Source organism: Protopterus annectens, chromosome 1.part1 (assembly GCF_019279795.1).
Source record: "Protopterus annectens isolate FY-2018-M chromosome 1.part1, PAN1.0, whole genome shotgun sequence".
In the NCBI taxonomy this organism is placed as follows: Eukaryota; Metazoa; Chordata; order Ceratodontiformes; family Protopteridae; genus Protopterus; species Protopterus annectens.
The window spans coordinates 933,987,019-934,013,042 of NC_056726.1; the positions used below are offsets into that span (position 1 = coordinate 933,987,019).

At 39.0% G+C, this 26,024-nt stretch overlaps 1 protein-coding gene across 2 annotated transcripts in view; it reads right to left on the reverse strand.

The window, feature by feature from the left end:
• Window positions 1-26,024, reverse strand: part of TMEM8B (transmembrane protein 8B) — a 2,953,746-nt gene that overhangs the window by 127,562 nt on the left and 2,800,160 nt on the right. For both annotated transcript variants that reach the window (XM_044079042.1, XM_044079038.1), the window contains exon 12: window positions 8,393-8,509. In XM_044079042.1, the coding sequence (XP_043934977.1) occupies window positions 8,393-8,509 (117 nt within the window). The remainder of the gene's footprint in view (window positions 1-8,392; window positions 8,510-26,024) is intronic.

Genomic DNA, 26,024 nt, shown 5'->3' on the forward strand with positions numbered 1-26,024 from the left:
TCCTTATCAATAGCTGGTCTGGATGCAGTAGGTCTTTGAAGGCCATAATAGCATTTTGCACTGCTAGCATTTCCTTTTGGTTGATGTGTAGGTGCTTCTCTTTTTGGGACCATTTTCCCTGAATGCACTGATCTGTCATGTGTGCCCCCCAGGCATAGTCCAAGGCATCTGTTGTGATGATTTGAGTTGCTTGAGGTACGCAGAAAGGGAGACCTATGTTTTTTTGGCATGCTTGAGCCCACCACAGAAATTCCTTTTGAAGAAATGGAATGAGTGGTATAATTGTTTCCAAACTGTGGCTGTGTTGAGACCATAAGTTTTTTAGGTACCATTGAAGTTTCCTCATATGCAGCTTTGCACATGGGATCAGAAGGATGCAAGATGCCATGAATCCCAGAGCCTGCAGGACTTTCCTTGCAGTCAGCCTGGTGAAGGTTGCCATTTTGCTGAAGTATTGAGATAGTTACCCTTGTTTGTCTGGCGTGAGGTAGGCCATCTGGGTGGTTGTATTCAAACTGGCACCCAGGAAAATTATTTTTTGAGAGGGTATTAGTTTTGATTTCTTTTTGTTGACTGTGTATCCCAGAAAGTTCAACAGTTTTATTACAAATGCCAGGTGTTTCAGAAGTATGTCCTTGCTGTCCGCTTGGATCAGGCAGTCGTCCAGATATGGGTATATTTGTATTCCTTGAAGTCTGCAGAAGGCAATTACTGATGCCAGGCATTTCGTAAACACTCTGGGTGCAGTAGATAAGCCAAAGGGCAATGTAGAGAATTGATAATGGGTTGAACCTGCAAGAAATCTGAGGTATCTTCTGCAATCTTGTCTGATAGGGACATGCAGGTATGCCTCCTTGAGGTCCAATGTTACCAGCCAAGACTCCTTGCCCAGCATGGGAAGAAGCTGCTGTAATGTGAGCATCTTGAATTTTGGTACCTGTAAATATGTGTTTAGGATGGATAGGTCTAAAATAGGTCTCCAATCTTTGTCTTTCCTTGGTACCAGGAATAGTCTGGAATAAAACCCTTGACTTTGTTCTTTTGCAGGTACCTCTTGAATAGCTTTCATGTCCCTGAGAGCTGAAATTTGTTTTTGTGCCTCTGCCCTTTGATTTTTTGGCAGGTTTGGCATGCCTCTCATTTTTGGAAAGGTGTGAAAGTGGAATCTGTAGCCTCTGTCTATAATGTCCAGAATCCATTTGTCTTTTGTGACAATATGCCAATTTTTTGAGAATAATGCCAGTTTTCCGCCCAAAGGTGCTGCCATTAAAGCTTTGCTTGGCAGGTAAAGGGGGAAGTCATTGTGTCTGCTTTCTGAATGACTGTGATCTATCTTCTCCACCTCTTGGGGTTGGTGTTTGCCATTGTCTGGCTCTGAATGATCCTTGAGGTTGCCCTCTACCCCTCGGGTGTCTGTATCTGCCTCTTTGAGGTCTGTCTGTGGCTGGAAAGGACCAATTTTTTGAAGGCCAGTTTCTGCTGAAACATGGAGGTTGTACCTGCAGGAAATCTTTTACTGTTTGCATTGATCTCGCTTTTTCCTCCATTTTCTTTAGTACCTCCTCAGCTTTAACACCAAACAATACATCTTTTTGAAGAGGTGCATCTAGTAATTTAGCTTTGACATGATCTGGTAAGGCTTGCTCTTTGAGCCAAGCATGTCTACGTATGACAGACCCTGTAAGAGCAGCTCTACATGAGGCCTCTAAAGCATCAAAACCACACTGCAAGGTATGTTTACCCACTTGCTCTGCACCATGCAACAAATCCTGCAACTCTTTTAAATCTGGTTGTTCTGGTTGTGTCATTTTGCTTTTCAACTGAGATAACAAAAACTGTTGATACTTTAACATATGAAACTGACAGTTTAATGCCCTCATGGTTAAAGTGGCCGAGGTATACACCTTTTTCCCCCACCTTTCTAAAGCTCTGGAATCTCTCTCTGAAGGTAATGGGTTTTTAGCAGTAGAGGCCTTAATTCCCTTGGGACCCTGTGAAATAGTTTCTGGGTCAGCAGTATGGCGTTTGTATAGGAACTGGTGTGAATCAGGGACCCGGTAATACCTGTCTGGTTTAACAGGAGCTGGAGGTAAAGAATCTGAGTTGAGGCTGGCTTCTGTGTACACATCATCTAATATATCTATAACAGGAGGGATAGCCAGGGGCCTATGCTGGGGGAGCAAGAGAAAATCCCTGAGCCTTTTCTTGGAATCTGAGTAATCTTGGCCTTCCCAGTGAAAGTGTTCCCTCAAGGTATGCAGGGTTTCCCCAAAAGAGTAGTCCTCGGGGGGGGAGACCGAGGGAATAGACTCCTCTTCATCAGAGTCTTCAAAAGGAGAATAGGCATAGTCCTGGTACTCAGAATGTTCAGAGGTAATAGAGGCTTGATCTGAGGAAGGGTAGTCTTTCTCTAATCTGGGCCTTTTGTCCGAGGGGGGTTGAGAACCCCTGATAAGAGTAATCAAATCCTCAGCCATTTTGAGCATCTGTTTTTTAGGCATGGGGCCTTGAGAGGGGGTCTGAGGTCCCTGTTTTTTAGATTTCATGGCTGCTTTCGAATTTTTGAAAGCTTTAATAGAGAAGGAGGAAGGCCTGAAGACACCTTGAGAAATGGCAAGCCTGTCTAAACTCTGAGTTTCCCCGCCAAGAGTGGCGTCGGTATCTGTAGTTGGAATGGGGACCGAGGAGCCTGCGACCTCGGGTACTGAAGACACCGGTAATGAAGTGTCATCGGTACTCAGGGGCTGCGTAGGCGCCTTGCTGAGAACCGGAGAACCGGTAGTCGGCCTTAGCGTGGTGTCAGTAGAAGTCACGGACCTTGTATGTCGGTCCTTATCTTTACGTCTTTTACTCAAAACTGGAGTCGGAGTATCCGACGACATAATGTAATTAAATTTTTTACCAAAATAGTGAAGGGTGAACTCCGCTCAATGCTTAATAGTGCATTTGTTGAATCTAGCACAAAAATGGCAGGCCGAGACGTCGTGGTCTGGGCCTAAGCAAGGAATACAGAAAGAGTGGAAATCCTTATGCGGTATTTGCTTCCCACATGAAATGCAATTATTAACTTTGTCTGACATCGGTCTGAGGCAAGAAAAGTTTCTAACGGGTACTTAGCTTTCAAGAAGACTTCGGCTGAAATATTTTCGTAAATCTCAGGAGCTGGCCGACCGGCACTTGCGAACTGCTTCTGCTTCGGGCACTGCGCGGCAAGAAAGACTGAAGAAGATGGCGTCGGCTGGCTCTTTTATACCCCTGCCGCACTGACGTCAGGGAAGAAGCGACGACAACCGACACCGGACCTAGACTTTGGAATTTGGCCGACCGAGGACCCACCTGACGGCAGGATAACCCATCTGTTATGACTGCAGCTGTATGCATGATTAACATCAGTGGAAAATGACTCAGGTTAAGATACAGGGTAAGTTGTTAATAGTTTAGGGCAACTGGACACCCACACATAGCCTTATGAAAAAGCAATTTAATGGCAAGGTAACAATAAAATGAAAGTAATACTGCATTTACATTACAGTCATTTTAATTATTGGATATTGGACAGAAAATTACATTGTTTATTGCAACTGATCTGTTATCTATGTGATTGCATTGCATTGCATATCTTTGTAAATATTTTGCTAGGTTACGTGTGTTTTTTTCTGACATATTTTAAGTTTGTATTGAATAGATGTTGATTATTTTTTGAAAATATGTGTTAAAGCAAAATAAATGCAAGAGTTTTTCTGCATATAGTATTAGAATAGATATGCTCTCATGCTTTTCATTTCTCTTCCATAGTTTTAGTTTTCTTTGAGTAATTAAACAATCTTAGTAGCTTTGCTAACAACTGCAGCTGTATGTTTTCCAAAAAAACTTAGAAATACAAAGCAACATGTCATACCACACAACCATCTGCAATGAATAGTACACTCACTGTCATGGAAAAGACCTGTCAATAATTGTTATTGCAGCTTGGAGCAACTGACTATTCCCTGTAGTGTAACTAGAGTGATTGTGGAATGTTTTGTCAGTTGACAGCTTGCATAATATATATATATGAACGAAGTAATCTTCTTTGTCGTTTAATACTGAAGACATCATTCACTGCCTCTGGACTGTACTCTTGCAGTGTTTCTAAAAGCTGGGATACAATTAAGTTTTGGTGGCACATTTCTTCAAAGTTTTAAGAACTCTAACTCACAGACAGTTGCAAAGTAGACTTACTAAAGAGATCAAAGAGGTCAGATGCAAGCCAATATATATATTACACCAATGGTACAGTTCCTAACTTCACTTTGTATTGCATGAGTAAGTGGTATATATTTAGAAACTAACTGCAGGTGGTGACTTGTGTAAATTCCAAAACAGTACAAAAACATTTATCTGCAACTGCTCCACACCAGCGTATATTCATATTTTCTAGATTTATTTTTACAGGTACTACTTGGTATGTCTTTTTCCACAAATGCCTTATTTTTTTCTGTTCTTGCCTATATCAAACCTGTCTTGTAAACTCTTTTCTTAATGTGTCAACCATATTTTCCTAAAATCATTCAAATGGTGCATAAATAATTATGTTTGGATAGAATGTAGACATGTTTGGATGGAGTGTAGACATTCTGCTTACATAATGCTTAGAGATAGTCCAACAACATATAGGTTCATAGGTGTTTACTAAGCTAACAACCACAGCAGCCATTTTAAGCCTAGCCATGTATCCCAAATCTTTGACAAGTTCTGATACCCTTGATAAGTGTAAGCATGGGCCTGGGAGATGAACCATTTACAGGTTACCTGTTTGCATTAGAGACATAGGTGCCAAACCAGGGATGAAATTCTGGTTTCCCATCCAATTGCCCAAAGTGCACTTGAATTGGGTTAGGGAGGAACTCTGCTTCACATGGATGGGAAGCCTGTTCCACATAAAGGGTAGTCTCTGGGATACATACCTACCTCTGCAGCAGGTCCTATTTATATTACAGATATGATTTAAGTCTTTAGAATGGGTAATTCTGCTACTGTTTGTTTTGTGGATATGCACGAGGTCCACCAGAGTGGGGTCTAACAATGTCCTGTATGCCAGGCATAGATCTCCCCTCAAAAGCCTGTAGGAGACAGAATACAGGGATAGGGCCTTGAGGCAGTCTGCATAGGGCATATTACGTACACCCTGTATTCTTTTAGTGAGGAACCTCTGTGGACATTCCAGTTGTTGGATATGCTTGGTTAGGTACATACCAAAGGGCGCATTGTATTCAGTGATAGATCTGATGAATGCCGAATACAGTGGAACAATGATTTCCTTGGACTTAGATGCCATACCTTTGTTTATAAGTTGTGCAACATAGAATGATTTCCTCACCACTGTAGACATGTGATAATCAAAGGCTAGATTACTATCTATGTGCGTCCCTAAGTCCCTGACTACTGGGCCAGCTCTAAGGGGTGTGTTGTCAATATGATAGTTACCAGTGATGGATGACTTCACAAAGGATACTAGTGTGCATTTCTTGGCATTTAGTTTTAGTCCATGGCTCTGACACCAGTCTGTGTCAGCCCCTTCTGGAGAACATTAGTGTCAGTGTGAGATTCAATGACAGCTCCTAATTTGCAATCATCTGCAAATTTAGTCAGCCACAAACCACTGACATTGGCCTTGACTTCTAAGAATTAAATTTCAAAAAGGAGTGGTCCAAGGACTGATCCCTGAGGGACTCCACTTGTGACTGGCCTTTTTGTATAGGTGGACTCTCCATTTCTAACTTCCTGGGTCCTGTGAGCCAGTTGGCTATCCAGTGACATATGGGTTCGTACGTAACCTCTTGAGTTTGTCAACAATGCCTGAGTGGGGTATTGTGTCAAATGCCTTAGCCAGGTCAAGGTAGGCAATGTGAACAGTTTTATCCTCATCCATTGCTTTGGTGACCTTCTCAAAGAAGTCCACCAGGTTAAGTAGGTATGATCATCTGCCCTTGACAAAACCAAACTGGGTTGGCTCCAGTATCTGGAGGTTTCTATATCTCTGTTGATCATCTCCATGATAATTCTTTCCATGGCTTTAGATATAAGACTAGTAAGACTTATAAGTCTGTAGTTTCCAGAGTCTGAAGATGGCCCACCTTTGTGCAGAGGGATGACTGTTGCCTTTCTCCGTTCATGAGGCACAAAGCCTGTTTGGAGGCTATAGTTAAATAGTAATTCCAGAGGCCATGATAGGTCATGCTTCATGCTATTTAGAAGGCATATAAGTTAAAGTTGGTAATTTTTTCTTCAGCATGCCCATTGAGATGGTAGCCATAATGGGCATTTTGCAGGAATCACCCAGTTCTAAGGAGATGTGTGAGAAAAGGTTTTCATTTCATTGCAAAGCTCAGTACTAAAAACTTTGGCTCCATGGCACAGAGGGTAAAACCCTGACAGCACCTGGACACCTCACATTCGACTAGCATCATGGGCGGTGGATGGATTTGGTGGTGGGGGATGGGAGTAAGTAGCCAATGTCAACTCTCCCATTCAGGGGAGGGAGGCTGTCTAGGTTCTTTGCAATAATAGTATCAAGAGCCAGGTATGCTCCAAATTGCAAACGATGAACCTCTTGGTTTGGAGGTTACTCATAGGAAGCACACAAGCACCTCCTGAAGTCATCCATTGCTGAGCTTTCAAGGCTGCCCCTGGCTGGTGGTCTTTGGTGTGCACTACCTGTCAGCAGTATGAAGCTACACCAGTGTCCTCACCCTCTGGTCTGGTAGACCTAGTGAAAGAATAAAGGAACTGTTAGCAGCTAATGCTCAGCTATAAGGTGGTAGATAGAGAAAAATGGACTGCAAAAAAGGAAAAAAGCATTACCCTATAGGTCATAAAATGCAATATATATGGTTGAGGTAGGTGTGGGCAGGCAAACATGACAACAAGTAATCATAAATAACAGTACTATTGCATCATAAAGAATCATTCTGCAAAAGTTACATTTGGGGCTGCAAAATGACAGAGGGTCGTGTGATGGACAATAACAGAATAGTACAATTAAGATAAATGACAGAGGGCTGTAGGATGTAGAATAACCGAATACTACAAGTAAGATGAGTCCTAAGTGCTTAAACTTTAGTTATGAGGAACTTAGATGGTCTCTCTTCTTACAGTCTGATACAATAATCATGAAGACAGTAAAGTATGTCTTTGCATTGTTGTACTTTTATTTGTTTAATTATTATTTCAAGATGAAAATATAATTCAAATTTAATTTCATATATGTGAGGTAACAGTAGTAGTGATTCAGCTTCCAAATAATTCTAGCATATTTTGAAGAAAACGTCCTTACAAGTCAAAGCATGCTGCTATACTTGTTTAACAAAAAAGTTAGAGGTTGTTGGCCTATTTGTTAATAGTCAACTTCTTTATGGTCTCTTATTGACTCCTGATCTCATCTTTCCAGCTGTGAGAATTATCTAGTAGGACCTGCCTTATTGCAATTATAAAATTGACATCTGCATATTCTGAATATCAAAGCATATTAAAACAATGATATATTTGTTAATGAATTTTAACACAAAAGTCCCTCCATCCAAAGTTAATTTGTCTTTAATCTGTAGGAAATTACACACTGTAATAACGTCAGTGTTTCTCTATTTTTTAAGTTTATGAGTTGCAGATTCATTATACTATAAGTAAAAATATTAACATATGGGGTGTTTTGAATAATTGCTTATTTTTTTACGTACTTTACTATTTTATAATTTTATTATACTGCGCAATAGCTAGTGTGCAAATCTGTTCAGAAATGCACGTCTGAACTGATTTGCATAGTGAGAGATAATACATGTCTCATCTTTGTTTTGATACTGGAAGACTGGACACATATAGTGTCATTCTAATTTTAAAGTTTGGGTTGGGTGGGTAAAGTAAAAATAAAAATTCTGGATAGTCTGGGAAGGTTCTATATCTTTGAGGTGGAGCTAATGATTGGCTAACATAAAGTTTGGAGTAGCATCGCAGGGCTCTCCTCGGTCCTGCTCAAAAATGTTGAAAGTGAAATCTAGCTCCACCCTGTGGAGATGATGTAATGTTAGGAGGGCGCAATACATCGACCTAAAACTGAAGTTATCCCAATGCCACAAATTAATTAATTTCATTATCTATTCCTGGTGAACTACAAACAGTATCAAAGAAGAACTACAGCAAGATAGTTATGGCAGTTTTTGCCATGATATGGGAACCATATCATAAGCTACATACTTTCTGCTAAAACCAAATAGCTTTGGACAAGTAGTGATATGCAGTTGATTTAGACTAGAGGTGCAGGAAACCTTATTGTGCAGTGAAATTTGTTTACCAACAGTGTGTAAAATGATGCATTTTACCTGGACTATGTTATGCAAATACAAGTTGATCTCCTTACCCATGCAATTGCCATTATTCCCAAGGCAAATAGGCTTGGCCCCAAGAGGTTCCACAGTCCATGTCGATCAAGCTGCAGGGCCATGGATAGAAGCATACCCCCCAGCAAATACAGGACCTGGAATCATAGGAAGAAAGAGAAAACACAGTAAATAGTGTTAAAGTGTTGATGGATGTTTTTAAACTTTTCTTCTTATATATATTAAAATCCACATGCAGGTAATATATATGACTTAATTTCAAAGTCATTAAATATTTTCCATTCTATATATTTAGACTTAGTAAAAATAAATATTAATTTCTAAGAAAATAGAAACCTTTAGTAATTTTTACTAATTCTTACATCTCCATGCAATACTTGATAAACTGCTACTCACTTTACCAAAACTATATCCTTACAGATGTTTAATTCTATTGTTTCTTGTATAACCTTGTCCTTGACATTGCTTTGCAGACATTAGCCTTACCGTGGTACTGTTTAGCAATCTATAGTGTTTGTATTATGACAAAACTAGAATGGAATGTTATCAAGTGAGGTCATTGTCTTATTATGTTAGTCATTTTTTATCTTACTTATTCTAAGTATAATTATATTCAGATTCACAAGGATGGTGATGTAACTGAAATGAAACAATGATGGTCCCCAAGCATTAGTCTGGATCCATTATTGGAAGCAATATCACCTATGGAATGAAGAAAGACTACGCTTGAAGATAACATGAACATAGCGCTGGCTACATTAGAAAGCTGGGACAGGTGGGTCAAAATGTTTAAGAAAGACATGCCCAATTGAGTAAGAAGGCATAAAAATATCCTACATGGAAAAAAAAGAATATACAATTAAACTGAAAGCAGTTGACTTTATTAAAAGGGAATAAGTGAAAACGGCATTATTAAACTTTCGATAAGTATAGTTAGCAGATGGTAATGTATGAAGAGTAAAAGCAAGAAGGCATCAAAAGGCTATACGTATATTTGCAGTTGAACAAGGCATGTATAAAGATACACAAATGTGTACGCAGAGTGTTAAAGATGGAAAATGGCCAGAGACTAGACAGTTGCTGACAAGAAAGAGCACTGAAACCATCTTGTGATCTGACAAACAATAACTTGTAGTCTTCAGAAAAATCTTTCCTGTGATGTATGAAGCAGTGATAAACAGCTACCCTAAATGACCCTTATAGGACATTCATTTCAAGTGAACCAGCTCAATATGTTACTGAAGGCTAGCATAACAGAAAGATTTACGACACAGACCTCCTCTGGTATGTGGACGTGCTTCTGTTTTACACTGACACCATAGTATTTTTTGTCAAGAAGTTTTATTTAAACAACATTATGGGCAATTGTTCAAGAAACAATGACCCATATAAACTAATGCAATGATGGTCCCTGATATGAGATTAGATCCATTTCTGGAAGTAGTATCTCATATGGGCTAAAGAAACACTACAGACAAGCCACTTGAAGATAACATTAACATAGCAGTGCCTTATTTAGCTCATACAGTGGTTCATACTGTCTGACAGTTGCCATAGAGCATTAAGGAGTGGATAACCAGCTATTTTGGCTGGTTCAGTGGTACAAAGTTTGATTCTTTTGACCTCCATTGCCTAACTGTGTGACTCTGAGCAAGCCACTTAGCCAAACACTGCTCCCAAGCTGAGCCTGAAAAAGGTCCATTGAAATCAGTGCCTTCCCTGCAAATCAAATATAAATAAATAAATAAAGGCCGCAACAACAAGCAAGAGTTGCACATGCACATACATAGCAAGAAAGGTTTAAATAAATGCAAATGGGAAAACTAAGTTACAGAGTCGTGCTTTAACATATAATAGTGACACAAAAGAAAATAACACTGCAGTTCGTGATGGCAAAGATGACACATATTCCCTAAACATGTGATATTTTTAAAACTTCACATATCATCAGTATTACTAGAGCAGTCTGCAATTCAAGCATCCTTTTCCTGTCCTATATTATAGTAAAATTTATGAAAAATAATTACCAGCAGGTATGACTAGCCAATGCAGATGAAATTTTAAGAAACTACTCATTCAGCTGCATTTTTAGTTTTCTTGGTATTTCTAGACACAAGCTATATGTTTATTCCTAGGGTTTCTGGCTGTGAACAAAGGAATTTTAATGATTGCTCTAGGAAGGTAACCCACTGATCTCTTGAGATAAGAAATTCCACAAGGGCAATTTCAAACAAAATGACTTCCAAAACTATTTTAGTTTCCAGAATAACATTTGCTATTTTCTATTCTTCGGAGATTAAAATGATAAAGCCTGCTATCTACTCTTGAAGTTATTTTTAGATAACAAAACTGACAGATGGGATGAATGTCATCACAAACTATGAGTGAGTTGAACTCTGCAGTGCACAAGTGTCTTATGACATCATCTATGAATACAAAACCTACAGCTGCAGGTTTTATTGCTTTTGAACTACGTGATGTAAATCCTTTCAGGTTATCCCTGTCATTATCTCATACTTTCTGTTCCTATATAATATACCCAACATGCTCCTTAAAGATCTCCAGAGATGTTAGACCAGTGTGTTTAGAAGCCTGCTGTCTACAGTATGCAGTCATCTATTCTGTTCTCTTATTTGAGTTAGGCATTGTTAATTTAACATTTATACCCCCCCTCTGGTTTTATATGTAATGTCCAAAACTATGTTCCTATTCACTATTTCATATTTGATTTAAGCCTGCTATAAGCCTAGCATATCACACTGAAGTTAAGCCTTACTCTCTGTCGCCTGATATGGCAGACCCCTCTTCTGAATTCTGATTACTGTTTTTTCACTCCTTTTATCTTCATTACTTGCAGTGTTCACTGTTTAAGTCTCCTGATGTACATAATTCTAATATATGTCTTGTTAACTTTTCACATAAATATTACAAAGAGAATGCCCTAGGCTGGTAAGCTATGGATCTCCGTTGCATAGACGCATGACATTCTTCTCTATGTCATAATAGCTATTCTCTCTCCACTCTCCAAAATACTAGAGAGATGCATACATTCTCAGGTCTCACACTACCTCCTTACTAACAACCTCCTTTCCAATACTCAGCATGGTTTCCGACCAAATCATAGCACCATTACTGCCTTACTCTCCTTTACTAACACTATCCTTCAGCATAAAAACAATGGCTATCTCTCCTCTACTACTTTCCTAGACCTAGCTAAAGCATTTGACATGGTCCCACACAAACAACTTATCTCTGTCCTCAATAACCTATCCTTCTCACAATCAGTCACCAACTGGTTTCAGAGTTACCTGTCTGACCGCCAGCAATCCATTGTATGGCAGAATGACATATCTCCCCAACTACCTGTCTCCATAGGGGTTTCCAAGGATCCATCCTTGGACCCCTACTCTTCTCTGTTTACACCAATAATCTAGCCTCTGCCACCAAACATGGCACACTCATAAAATACACAGATGACTCAACCATCATCTGCTCAGCCCAGTCCCTACCCAAACTGCAAAAAGTCACACAGGAAGCCTTTTCCTCTGTTGAAACTTGGTTATCCGATGCCCAATTAATACTCAACCCAAACAAAACTAAACTACTCATCTTCCAACCCACCAAACATACTCAAAACAACTCTCACTTTAACATCACAGCAAAAGACAACACCAATATATACCCAACTGAACACACCAAATTTCTAGGAGTGGAAATAGACAATAAACTAAAATTTGACATTCACATATCCATGACCATAAAAAAAGTCCACAAAAAACTAGGAGCATTGTACAAAAATAAGCAACTTCTCACCAAAGCAGCAAAGGTTTCAATAGCACATTCCCACCTTATCTCCACCCTACTTTATGCCTCTCCAATATATACCAACCTAAGGCAATGCAATCTAAACAAGCTAGAGAACTGCTACAACAAAATCGCCAAATTCGTCACAGGGGCATCCTACCATAGTCACCACTGTCTCTCACTTTCTGAACTGGGCTGGCTTGAACTCCCTCACCTCCTTCAGTGATATCAACTCTCACTCACCCACAAACTAGTAAACCATCCTCTAAATGTCCCATCCCTCCAGAATCTACTCCAACCCTATCGCACCACCAGACCACTAAGATCCAGCAACAAAAATCACTTGCAGATTACTAAATCCAATAACTCTGCTGGTGAAGCACTATTCTCTTGCACCATAGCCAAATTATGGAACTCCCTTCCACCCACAATTACCTCCGTACCATCATGCACCCACTTCAAAACTTTACTAAAAGCGCACCTAAAAACATGCTGGCTATGCCCTTGCAACTCCCACTCTAATATCACCCACCCCATCCAACCACTACCTTTCTTTCCACTCCACTAACTACCTTGATTATAGCAAGTTCAGATGCTCATAAGCCTAGTACTTATTATACAGCAGGAACTTCTGATTGTAACATTTGTTAATGTCTGTTATGTACTTCACAGATAAAGATTCTAGTTGTCTACTGAAGTACTATGTTCTTCATCTGTAAATATGTTGTAAGTAATTGCTATGTTAAATTGTTAATCACTATGTAATCCAATGTAACTACTGTCTGTTTATTTTAACTGTGGAGCTTTTCTCCCCGGGCCTCCACTGAAAATGGGCCTAAGTCCAGTCGGACATTCCCGGTCAACAAATGTAAATAAATAATACATAAAATAATAAATAAACTAGCATGTTTTCAGTTTTATTAGTATTTATTTAATTAGTTTTTTGACTGGATAGATTCCACTGGCCCAATATCCTGTTTTTTTTATTTGGGGGGGGGGGACCTGTGGTGGTGTTGTTTATACTAAATGGGAAAATGTGGCCAGGATCTTAGAAAACAATCTACTATATTTGTAGGATGGGGAATTTAGGACATTGAGACAGACACTACAGAGAAGGAGACATATATCTCAGATTGAGATCATTACTGTTATTAATGAAAAGTAGGATACTGTGGATTGTTTTGTGGTGGAAAAGGGACAATTCTAAGCATGTACACTTATGTGTGGATTTGCTACTGGGGTGAAATAAGTTGAAGATGAGTCATAAATGAAGGTGCAACAAAGAAATACAATTTGTAAATTGAGGCAGTCTATGCATATGATTACCATGCTATCAGAAAATGGGTAAGGTGTGAACATGGAGGAGGTTACAGAAGACAAAAGCCTAGAATACGTGGAAGCACGTGGCTAGAGTTGGTCAATCTGGAGTGCTATCTGACTTGGTGGTCATGACTCCTGGATGGGGAAAGCTAGAAGTTGGATCTTGGGTCTCAGCACAATACATAAACAGCTATGCATTGTGGGAAGAGATCAAGAGCGTAAGAGAACAGTGAAGAAAGAATGAAAATGGAAAGGAAGTAAGAAAATCTGTGTACATGATCAGAAGTTCAGCTGAAAGAAGATTCACACGTCTTAACAAGCATATATAGTATGTTATGTTTTTTACTGCAGAATTGCTGATCTTGTCCAACAGGTTGTTTTTGTGCAGAGTTGTGTAAAAAGATAATATCAGCTTCTAACTATGATGTATAAGGGAAGACATTTAAGAGATAATTTTCCTAAAGTCAGAAGTCTATAGAAAGGCAAAATTAAATATCATGGTAGAAATGTTAATGTGAAGCCAGAGTTCAATAGTGTAGTGAGGTGCATTACTGCTACTCTAAGGTTTGGACCAGTATAAGAAGAAGAAGGTGAAGAAATGCAGTATAATGAAAAATTCTTGGTCAATGATTGATGAAGATGGATATTAAAATGGAGAATGAAAGAAAAATGTGAATTGTGTGGGAAAAATATGGGTTAATTGAACATCTATTTCCATTACTGCTGAAAAGGATGGTGGTTATCTCTGTTTTCTGGCCAGCAAAGGAGATGTCTTAAATACATTACTGAAGTACATAGAAAATAGATAGCAACAAAGTGAAATGTTGCATACCTGTCAACCTCTTTCAGCAAGAAATATGGACAAAGCCATAATACTGGGGGCAAACATGCAAAATCAGGGACAAATTTTAAATATTGCTATTATAAACTTAGAAAGCTTTTAGAATAACATGTTTTGAGTTGACATGCATTTTCTGAAGGATATGAAGTCTAAAATTCAAATGTATGTTATAATTTAAATGACTGCAGTCCTCAATTATTTGCCAGTAAACCACTAATTTTATGAGGCACAGACCAAAAATATGAGGCAAAATCTCTGGACATCTGCAGAAATCTGGACAGTTGACAGGTATGGCAAGTGATGTGTTGAAAGCTGTAATAGTTCAGATGAATTAAAGGGGTGTGCATGTAATAATTGTTTGAAGAGTGAAATGAGAAAAAAAATATTAAAACATTCTTTATTTTGCACATAATAAAAAAGAAATGTAAAACAAACAAGAAAGTACATCAGAGGTCATAGCAAAGTAGGAGACAGAACAATGCGTAATCAATAGAAAAACTGAGGACACCAAAAATCAAAATGAATCAAGAGGAGGAGGAGTAGTGGCGTATGCCACAAAAGGGAAAGCAGGAAAATGTATAATACATTTTCCGTGATACATACATACATAAAACAAGTATATAAGTGAAATTAAAAAATAAAAGATAAAAAGTATGTCCACTGTGCCTGAAGAACATAACATTTCAAATGAAGATATTGGGTGAGGGACAAGCATTGTCAGGGTTAAGAACAGGAGAGAGAGAAATATGTGAATATCAAATTAAAGAGACAATAAATAATAATTTTGATTTTATCGTTTTTAGGAATCATTTAAACTGTTTGTGCCGGTGTTTACATGAGTTGACACAGTGCTGATGTAACAGAAAATAATAAGTAAAGTCTACGTGGACAGGGTAGAACAAGAGGGACTTGATATAAAAAAAAATACTATGGAGCTATATTAGATTTTAGGGCATACTTCTGTGCTCTACAACCTGACATACTGAGCGCCTCAAAGCAGAACGTAACCTGCATGCTCTTGTTCATAGATGATTAATAGATTAACAACCCCAGGGGCACATTTATAAGCCTAGCCATGCTTCCCAGATTTTGTTATAAGTCTGAATAACTGCACTGGGCTAGTTAAGCATTTATAGGCTGCCTCTGTTTACTAGAAACAGAGGTGCCAGACCAGGGTAAATTTCTGATTCCCCATCCAGTGGTCTAAGTTATGCTTGAATTGTGTTAGGGAAGAACTCTTCTTCACTTGGAGAAGCATCCAGCACTGAGCCTTGAGGGACCCCACTAGTGACCTGCTTCTTTGTGCAGGTGTACTGCCCTGTCCTAACTTTATTGGGTCCTATCTGTAAGCCAGCAGCTATCCAGTGGGTGACAAAGGTGTTTATTCCTAATTTTTTGAGTTTGTCTAGAATACCCACATGGAGTATTGTGCTGAACATTTTGTTCTGGTCAGGGTAGGCAGTTTGCACCATTTTGCCCTCTTAAATTGCTTTGATGACTTTCTTGAAGAAGTCCATCAGGTTGAGTAGGCATGACCTGCCCTTGACAAAACCAACCTGGGTTGAATCCAGTGTCTCAAAGTTTCTTGCGTCATTGTTTATCATTTACATAATCATTTTTCTAGGGCTTTGCATATGCGACTAGTCATACTTATGGGTCTGTAGTTTCATGGTTCCACAGAAAGCCCACCCTTGTTCAGAGGGCTGACAGATGCAGTCCTCCACTCACAACACAAAACCAGCCTGAAAGCCGTGGTTAAGCAGTGATTCTGGTAGTCTTGACAGAACATGTTTCTTGCTATTGAGGATGCATCCTGGAATATTATTGGAGCCATCAATGCTGAGTTCTTGGCACTGGAAAGTGCTTGAGGGCCTCTAACCTACTGATAGTTGGAAGAATGTAGTGAAAAGTATTTCCTGAGGGGTTTTGTGAGGAAGAGGTGGTAAAACTAGAGCTAAATTTGTTGATAACTAGATTTTCTGTATCTTCTGGCTCAGTATACTGCAGATTACTCCATTTACAATTAGTTTTGCATATTGTTGTCTATTTCCTTTGAGGTTGTAGAAATAGCTGAAGAATGCTTTATAACTGCCATTGGCCTGGAAAGATATTTTTATCACAAACTTGACTGTGGTAGAATTGATTATCCCCCTGAGAGCTTATTTAGATTGATGAGGGAGCTTTTACCTTGCTGGGTATAGCACTTCCTAATTTTTTACATGTTTTTTTTTCCTTTTGTAATATAACCTATTGATGCTTGGATACAACATAAGCATTGGTGTTCTCTGGGTTTGAGGGGGATTGAATTTTTTTTCCAGGGTGCCTAGCTCTATGGTCCAATCTGACTAGTGAGGACATTACAATAGAAAGATGCAATGTTCTCCCATGTTTTTGATGATGAGGTCATGGACTAGCTTGTCTTTACAAAGTACAGGAATCCCTGGGCTTGCATGTTTTGGGTCATGTAAGATTCCCAGTTTATTGTCTGGTAGTTAAAAGCTGTTCATGAATATAGTGTTGAATTGAATGGGAAGTGTCTCCATTTCATTTAAGTGTTACAGGTTTCCTGAGTCATAGAGTGGGACATATGACTTGCAGGGATATAATATGAGAGTTTGCGTATTCTAGTCTGGATGTGGAGAAGCCCAAGCATGTCATACTGTTTAGTCAGTCTTGAAGTAAGTTTGTTTTTGATGTAAATTGAGACATCTCCACCTTTTGCCCCTTCCTGTGCAATAGCTAGTCTAAGTGTGTGGAAGGCATTATAACCCTGCACTGCCAGGGTGCTCTCCACAGATTTAAACCATGTCTCAGTGACCGAACAGATGTCTGCATTCTCAGATGAGGAGAGCTTATAGTAAGTGGTGTTTCTTGTTTATTCTCCTGGCATTGAAGAGTAACAGTTTTCGATTTTCTTCTGTTGGTTTTGCTTTGTTGGAAGGTTCAACAGTTAACAATGCCTAAAAAAGGCACTCTTGGAGTGGGCAAGGTTTTATCCAATATTTAAAAGCCTAGGAAGGGAGAGGTGCATACCATCCCTGGCAAAGCAGCGGGGTCTGTCAACTATATCCTCCTAGGCTGATAAATATTGTACCCCTTCAAATGACATGAAAAATTAAACTAATTAGTAAAGTCAGTTATCTTCAGTTTGTATTGTGGCATCATCCTTGGAGAGGGTAGAATGCTGATCAGTGCTAGGCTCATATAAGCCTGGAAGACATAGTCTAAGAGATAAATCATGTATTTCTTCATATAGTCCAGGGAAGTATATCTCAGGCTATTTACACCCACAATGAATATAACTGAGTCATGCCAGTGTTTGTGGTTTAACACCCTGAGTGAAAGCATGATCTGGAGGATTGTAGCCCCTAATAAGCAACTGACCATGACAATCTTTGTACACATGAGTGGACATCTGTGTGTCTCACAGAGGAGTTTCCTATAACCATACATTGGGCTGTGTGGTGGTATGCCTTATAGGCTTACAAGTTGACGCAGAATGAGATGTAGCTGTATGTGTCATGTTGAGTGCTGTTTTAGTATTGGGCTTTTGGTGTTGATGACGATACTTATTGTAAGTGTAATATATGAGAGGTTTTAGAATTTTATGACAATCACATACTGCCCTCATATCCAGACACATGCAACAAATGAAATGCCCATAGAGATACCTTACTAAAAGGATACAAGGCCTAAACAACATGTCCTACATGGGCTGACTCAAATCTCTTTCATTATACTCAAGATCCTACAGACTGCTAAGAGGTGCCATGTGTCTGGCATACAACGCATACTCTGATCTATTACCGATGGATTTACTGCACATCAGTAAGTCAAATCTCATCAGAAATATTTGGACTAAGGATCTAAACCTCTTCTGCAACATTAATAGAGTGGTTTAGAGCATCTTAGGTTATCTTGCAGAGCATATTGTTACTTTGAGACAGACTCCTTATCTACATGAAACAAAGCTCATGTCTCTCCATATTCAAGCACAACATAGATCTATGGATGGGAAATAAAAAATTTACCCCAGGGCTGCCCCCATACCACTAATAGACAGAGGTAGCTTTCAAAGGCTTTATTCCATGCATTGGTCCACTCAAATTATTTCTGGTATGATCCCAGATATGTTCATATAATTATTGATCATGGGATGGGTAAGGTCAATACATAACCAAATGGAATAGTTTATTTTGAGCACAAAAAGGGAAACTGGCTAGGTTTAAAATGTCCGTCAAGGGAGCTAGCCTAAAAATGTACCCCAGAACTACCCTCTGTACTACTAATGGACAGATATAGCTCTTAAATGTTTTATGCCCTGCACCGATCCCTTTAAATTATAAATGGTATGATCCCAGTTATTCTTATTAGGGGTAATATAAAATTACTGACCATGGGATGGGTAATGCCAATCTCTAATGAAATGGGGTAGGTTATTTTAAGCATAAAAAGGGAAATGAGTTTGGGTTAAAATGGCCCCCAAGGGCAGCAAGCCTAGTACTTACCTATGAACATTTAAGAGCCTCTGCATATGTGGGTCTATGTGCCTGTTCCATCCTGCGTGTGGTGAGTGCAACGTGTGTGTTTTTAACAACATGTTTTGTATTATAAGTGCATGTTTGTGACAGTCTTGCCTCCAGTGACAATAACTACACTTCTTGCATACTTTATCAGTTTGTTTAAGAATGAGATGGTTATAAAATGAACATGAGACAATTGCTACATTGACCCAGGATAACTATATCCACCAAACTGGTTGCAGAGTTACTAGGAAAGTGTATATCCATGGTTACAGATCCTTATTACATGATGTTCAAGGGGATAGTACAAGACGGTTTTATAGCTGGCTAGCTTGGGTGCTACAAGAGTGTCGACTATAATATTTAAGACTAAACATAGCTCCTCTCACACAAGAAACAAAATAGCACTAGTTCCATGCTGCTTCCTGAGTGGTAGTATAAACCTGGATATTATGGGTTCAGTACATTTGCTGTTGGCTTCTCTTTGTAGATTCCCCTGATAGAACCTATAGCACTTGGACCCATTAGAAAGGCAAGCTGCATAAAAGCCCTGAAGAGATTCATAACAAAACTGCAACCAGATCACTCACTGAAGTCCCATACATAGTGTGCAATCAAAGACAAGCAAGAACCAATGTCCTTCTGCTCCTTCTATCACCAGGAGCAAAGCAGTTGCATTATTTCCACGCTGGCTGCTAAGAAGCGATTTCAGGCTTTCCAGTGATTAGTAATCTGTATAAATGCTAGAAAATAATGTCCCTCTGCAAATTCTATCGCCAGGAGCAAAACAGAAGCATTAATTCCAAGCTGATTCCTGAGACGCAGTTACTAGGCTCACAAGGGATTGGTAGTGTAGTCCCTGATGCTACAGATTTTAAAAGTAAGATGGACAAAAGACTATTTTATCCCCGACATTCTATATATGGTACTTTGATCAATTGCCAGTTGTCTTTTCTGTTATTAGTATGTCTTTAATGTAGTATAAACTGTTATCCACATTTGCATTCCAATTACTATGATGAGTGTACTAATGTGATATCCCATTGGATACCGACCATGTTTTTTATCACATTAATATGGACCTTGTAGCACAGTGCTTATGCTAATAAGGTAACTTAGCATGTCTGCTTCTGAACCGCTGCCTTAAACTTATCCTTTATCAGTGCCACAGTCAGTACTACCAGGCTTCTTAGTGCACATTCCTAGCCTAGGGAGTCATTTTACAGTACACCCATTCACTGACAAAAAAATAACACATATCACCACTTGTCTGTGGTATGGCTTGTTGCATCATTGAACTATGCTGCCCTATTCTGCACATCATGTGGTGTTCTAAAGTAAGGCCATGCACTGTTGGCTACAGTTTTCTGCATTATTCTTACTCATACAGTGAACTTAGAACCTTTAGCATGAATTATAGGAAGACTTGCAACGTCTAAATCATGGAAGTAAACTCTTTTGGTGCTTTCTGGAAGCCAATGATGGTCTCATGTATAAGAATGAAGCCTGACACCAGCATATGACTCCATTGGGAATACCCACTGCGGTGATTCATGCCAGAAAAGGTATACTGACATGCAAAGGCACCATCCCAGGCTAGTCCAGGATTTTATTTATATGGATTTTAATGAGCCTCTGCATCTTTAAGAATGTATTTATTGCTTTTTGAAACATGTGACTGGGGATAAGAGTACATGACTTTTGTCAAAGTATGTTCTGATGTAGTGACTGTTGAGTTTTTAAGGGATAAAAGTGTATGGTCAATGGTTTAATGCTAAATGTTTGGAGATTTTATTCATCCTTACTAAACAAGTACATTTTTCATCTTGCTTGCTGCCTTTTTTGAGTAAATTTCATACAGATTCCTTTTTGAAACACTTTATTTTTGTGTTATTCGTTTTACTGGTGTTTCTTATCACCTGGTGTTTTTTATTCCATAATTTGAAGTGTAGCTTGCATATCAAAGACAGTATATGAAACAGGATGGTGTCACACTCCCATGTCTCTCTAACACATAGCTTGTTGGACAGGATGGTGTGCTTGCAAACCACAATTTCATACAGGGCAAATGTTCAGGATGCTAGCTGTCATATACAATCCATTTCAAACATACACATCATACCATAGTTATAGGGTCAGAGGCCGTGGTGGTGCAACAGTTAGCATTGTTGCCTCACAGCAAGAGGCTCTCTGGTTCGATTCTCGGCTGGATCACCTTCTGTGCAGAATCTGCATGTCCTCCCCATGGTTGAATGAACTTTAAAGGCATGCAGGTAGGTGCATGCATGAGTGGGTGAGCCTTCTTTGAAGGTTGAGTGCCAGGCTGGTAACTTGATACTGTAAAAATCTACTGCCAGTCATAAGTGGACTGGTGATCCCCTGTGGTGACCCCTAACTGGGAAAAGCTGAAAAAGACTAATCTGCTCCATCTCCTGACATATGGTTAGTAGGTGTTAGGCCTGCTCCCACATTCAAGCCATCATCTTGTATAAGAGACATACAATTGCCTGACAGGTGACATTTGAAACCCAGTCTAGTTATTTATACCACTTCAGTGTTGAAGATCCACCTTCCCTGTAGAGGCCCTACTCAGCTCAGAGTCCCAAGATTTCTGATTTGCTCAGAAAAGCGTATCTGTAACCATTGTTCATACCTGCTGTAGTGAATTATTATGGCCTCCAATGTCATTCAAATCACCCACTATCTTGCCATATCAGTTCTGTAACCTGTTGGTCAGTAAGAGCACATCATGCCATGGGGGGCCTACAGGACCACATCAGCCTCCTGGCTTGTGAACTTTTTCCAGGTGTTGTATTCCCAGGGGGACATACCATTACACCTGTAGACAAAACATGTTATTCAGTTTACTATATCATCCACACAAAAGAAAACACTAGACCTGAGGTTGTTACAAGTACTAAAGTACGTGACACCACCCTAGATGATAATCTGAAATTTGACCAACACATCCAAAATACTACCAAAAAAAAAAAAAACTTGCAATCTAAAAAAACTGCTGCCCTCTCATATCTATTACCAACTCTTTCCTATTGTTCTGCCTTACTAACAATTGTCATGTTCTCTCTTTTACAAAACTAAAAAAAATATTCTAACAAAACAGCAACATTTGCAACCCACCTTCCAAGTCACCCAATCATTGCCCAGCACTTAAACAACTAAACTGGTTGGAATTTCCTAGCTATCAAAAATTCAGCCAGTTTAAACTGGCACTAAGTATTCTTTATCACCCAATAAAATGTCTGGCACTGCAGATGGTAATGCTATGGTATTCGCCATCTAGATATCTCCAGTCTAAAGAGACATATCTTGCAATAAACACGGTGAAGCAATGTGTTTCTAATATGTATCCAAATGATGAAATACTCTTCCACAAGACTAAAGATTAATCTCATATCCAGAATATTTCAAAGCAAGCCTAAGGACCCACCTCTTGGATTTCAAACTAGCTCTAGCCTCTGGCCACTCCTCTCTTTGATTAAATGTGGCTACAGCACTTTCCATCTGTCTTACATCTCTAGTGCCCCATTAGCCCTCCTGCATAATCTGAGCTTCTGAGCTTTCATCTGAAGACCAAATTGCTTATCATTGCTATTGTAAAACTGAAATGTAACTTTGTGGAATATGAAGATTTCTACAGTCTACCTCTTCTATTTTAGGATGCGATAGCTAACATTTGCTGTTTTGTCTTGTATTGTATTATTTGACATCTTGTAAGATTTGTTAACTGTGGCACTTTTCTCCACAGACCTCCACTGAAGAGGGAGTGTCATGGTCCAGTCAGCCATTCCCAGCTAATAAATAAACAAATAAATTATATATGTGCATATAGTTATGTGTGTGCATGTGTGTATACAAAGGTGTGTTCATGTGTGTGTGTGTGTGTGTGTGTGTGTGTGTGTGTGTGTGTGTGTGTGTGTGTGCGTGTGTGTGTCTGTGTGTGTGTATGTGTGTATATGAATATAACTCTCTCTCTCTCTCTCTATATATATATATATATATATATATATATATATATATATATATATATATATATATATATATATATATATATATATATATATATATATATATATAGATAGACAGAGAGAGAGGTGTATATGTAATATGTATGTATATATTCTTTCCATCATCATGCTTACTATTGTCCCCTTCCTTTGTTTAACCCCTATTTAATATATTTGTGTATTATTTTTTACCAGTTCAAACATCTGAGCCGTATGTTTCCTTACCTACTTCCCTTTCTTTTCTCTAAGAATCTATTCCATTTTTAGGATTGTCCTAACATCTTCAGTTAACTAATTTCCCTGTAAGTATATACTGACTAAGTTAACATTACCAATGCATATCTGGACACAGTTGCCATAATGGCTAAGTTGTTTTCCTCCCATACACAAGGTAGAAGGTTTGAGCCTAACCTCTCTGGCCAATGGCTGTGTAGAGTATGCATGTTCTCCATGTGTCTATATAATAGACATATGCATGTATTTGTAGTGGTCATTTATCTCCAGCTTTATTATGTGTTGTCCAACTATACTTAGTAGTGCTTCGGTTGTGATCCATCTGTTGAGGGGCATTATTTATATACAGGTATAAACACAGGACAGGTGCAATGTTATCTATGTCATACATGATTCTTAGCATCATTTTTCATTATGTCTCATGTATATGGATCCAGTTAACCCTGTGGAGGTTGTGCAGCTACATTTGTGTCAATCCCTGCCAGTTGCTGTGTCTGCTGATTGCTTACCATGGCTTTCTGCATCTGCTCATTGGGATTGTGGAGTATAAGTTCCCCTGTTGTAAGTAATGGGAGATTCTTTGTGGCTATCTGATTCAGCATTTTAGGAGTGGTGAAAATTTGCCTTCTGATGTCAGACAGGTGATGTTTTCAGCGTTGCAATGACACCTGAAGAGGAGGCTGGTGACTCCTGAAGTGCACTGATAGCTGGATGTCCACAATGACAACATCTGTCACATCCCCAAGTAAAGAGATGAATCAGTCATTTGGTGGGTTCCATCTATTATGCCACTGGAGATTAAACTGGCCCATGACATCTGACACCAGTGTATGCAACACCTGAGTTTGTTGCCCTTTGCAATGGTCTGTCAGTCAGCTGTTCCGGAAAACCAGCTTATCTTCATGATAGTGCTATTTCTCACTCACTTCTCACTCACTGCCTATACCTTGTTCATTGCCCAGCCCTGCCCATCAGCACTTGTCTCCCATCTGTTTGCAAGTGTCCATCCACTGTCTATACTACAGTTTGTACATACTCCACTCCATCTGTCTGTGCCTGTGTTTTCCTCATATGCTACATGCCCTTCTCCCTCTAGTCACTTAAAACCAGTCCTCATTATTACCATTCCCTTCTCCCTCTAGTCACTTAAAACCAGTCCTCATTATTACCATTCCCTTCTCACTCTAGTCATTTAAAACCAGTCCTCATTATTACCATTCCCTTCTCCCTCTAGTCACTTAAAACCAGTCCTCATTATTACCATTCCCTTCTCCCTCTAGTCACTTAAAACCAGTCCTCATTATTACCATTCCCTTCTCCCTCTAGTCACTTAAAACCAGTCCTCATTATTACCATTCCCTTCTCCCTCTAGTCACTTAAAACCAGTCCTCATTATTACCATTCCCTTCTCCCTCTAGTCACTTAAAACCAGTCCTCATTATTACCATTCCCTTCTCCCTCTAGTCACTTAAAACCAGTCCTCATTATTACCATTCCCTTCTCCCTCTAGTCACTTAAAACCAGTCCTCATTATTACCATTCCCTTCTCCCTCTAGTCACTTAAAACCAGTCCTCATTATTACCATTCCCTTCTCCCTCTAGTCACTTAAAACCAGTCCTCATTATTACCATTCCTTTCTCCCTTTCTCTTGTAATAACAAAAACGCATTTATTTACTTATTTATTTGTGTTTGTTTACTGGCAAAGTCTGAATGGGCAAAGACAATTTTCAGTGGAGGCCAGGTGGAGAAAACTACTGTTAGATACACTTAAGATACTCAGAACACACATTTTTTCACAAAGAAATATTACAAAGATAGTTCTTAAGACATTTAGATACAAGCAGATAATTGTTGTGTAGTGACTGTTCAAAGATAAAACAGATATTCCTACTGTGGTGACATTATACATGCTATTAAATTCCGAGTATAAAGCATCTATTATGCAAACAGTCATGTGCAATATATGTGACAAACAGGCATTAGATATGACTTATAAAACTTGGCTAAGGAACTTTACAATATAGATGCTAAGAATAAAAAAATTAAGAGAATGAGTGTGAAACACTAGTTGGTAGGTAGATAGAGTTAAAGCTAGAGGTAGACATTGCACTGCTGATGAGTTAAGGACTACTAGGCTCCTTGACATAAAACCTGATTAAACGAGAGTGGTAGAGTGTATTTGAAGGATATGGATAAAGTGGGAAGGTCAGAAAGAAACTGAAATATAAAATGGGGATTAAAGAGTGGTAGAAAGGTTTGTTGTGTAGAAGGGGATAGCATTTATAAAGGTGCAGAGAATATGAGGTGACAACCAGGTGAGGATCATGTGTATGACCACATGTGGTATAGGCATTTTTTTTTTTTTTTTTTAGAAAAGGCTTGATGGGGGAATGTTTCATGGTCTGTTTTAAGTATGTTGGGATGGTGTTCCAGAGTTTAGATATTTAAAGGGAATATAGTGAATCACCTGCTGAATTAATATATTTCATTGTGATTACTAAGAGCTTATTGGCTGAACAAAGGTTTCTACCTGGACAACAGTGCTGCAGGGTATCTTTTAGTGCTGGAAATTAATGAGATATACCCCCAAAAAAGGAAAGTAATACCCCTCTCACCCTCCCCGTCATCAGTTCTTTATTTCTCATCCTTGTGTTTCATCCACTGTTTGCTGTATTCCTTTTGACCTCTTTTCTTCTCGGTTGTATGATGAGCACCTTATTCGCTTCGGTTTACACACCCACATTACTGTTTTTGTATTGTGCTGTACTATGCTCTTCTTTCTTACCCGTGCCTGCGTGCTACAGTCTGGTGCTGGTGACCGCGATACTATACTGAGGTGCACTTTGTATGATATTATGCTTAAAGTTCTAAAAAAATGCTTATAGCATATGAAATATTTACTT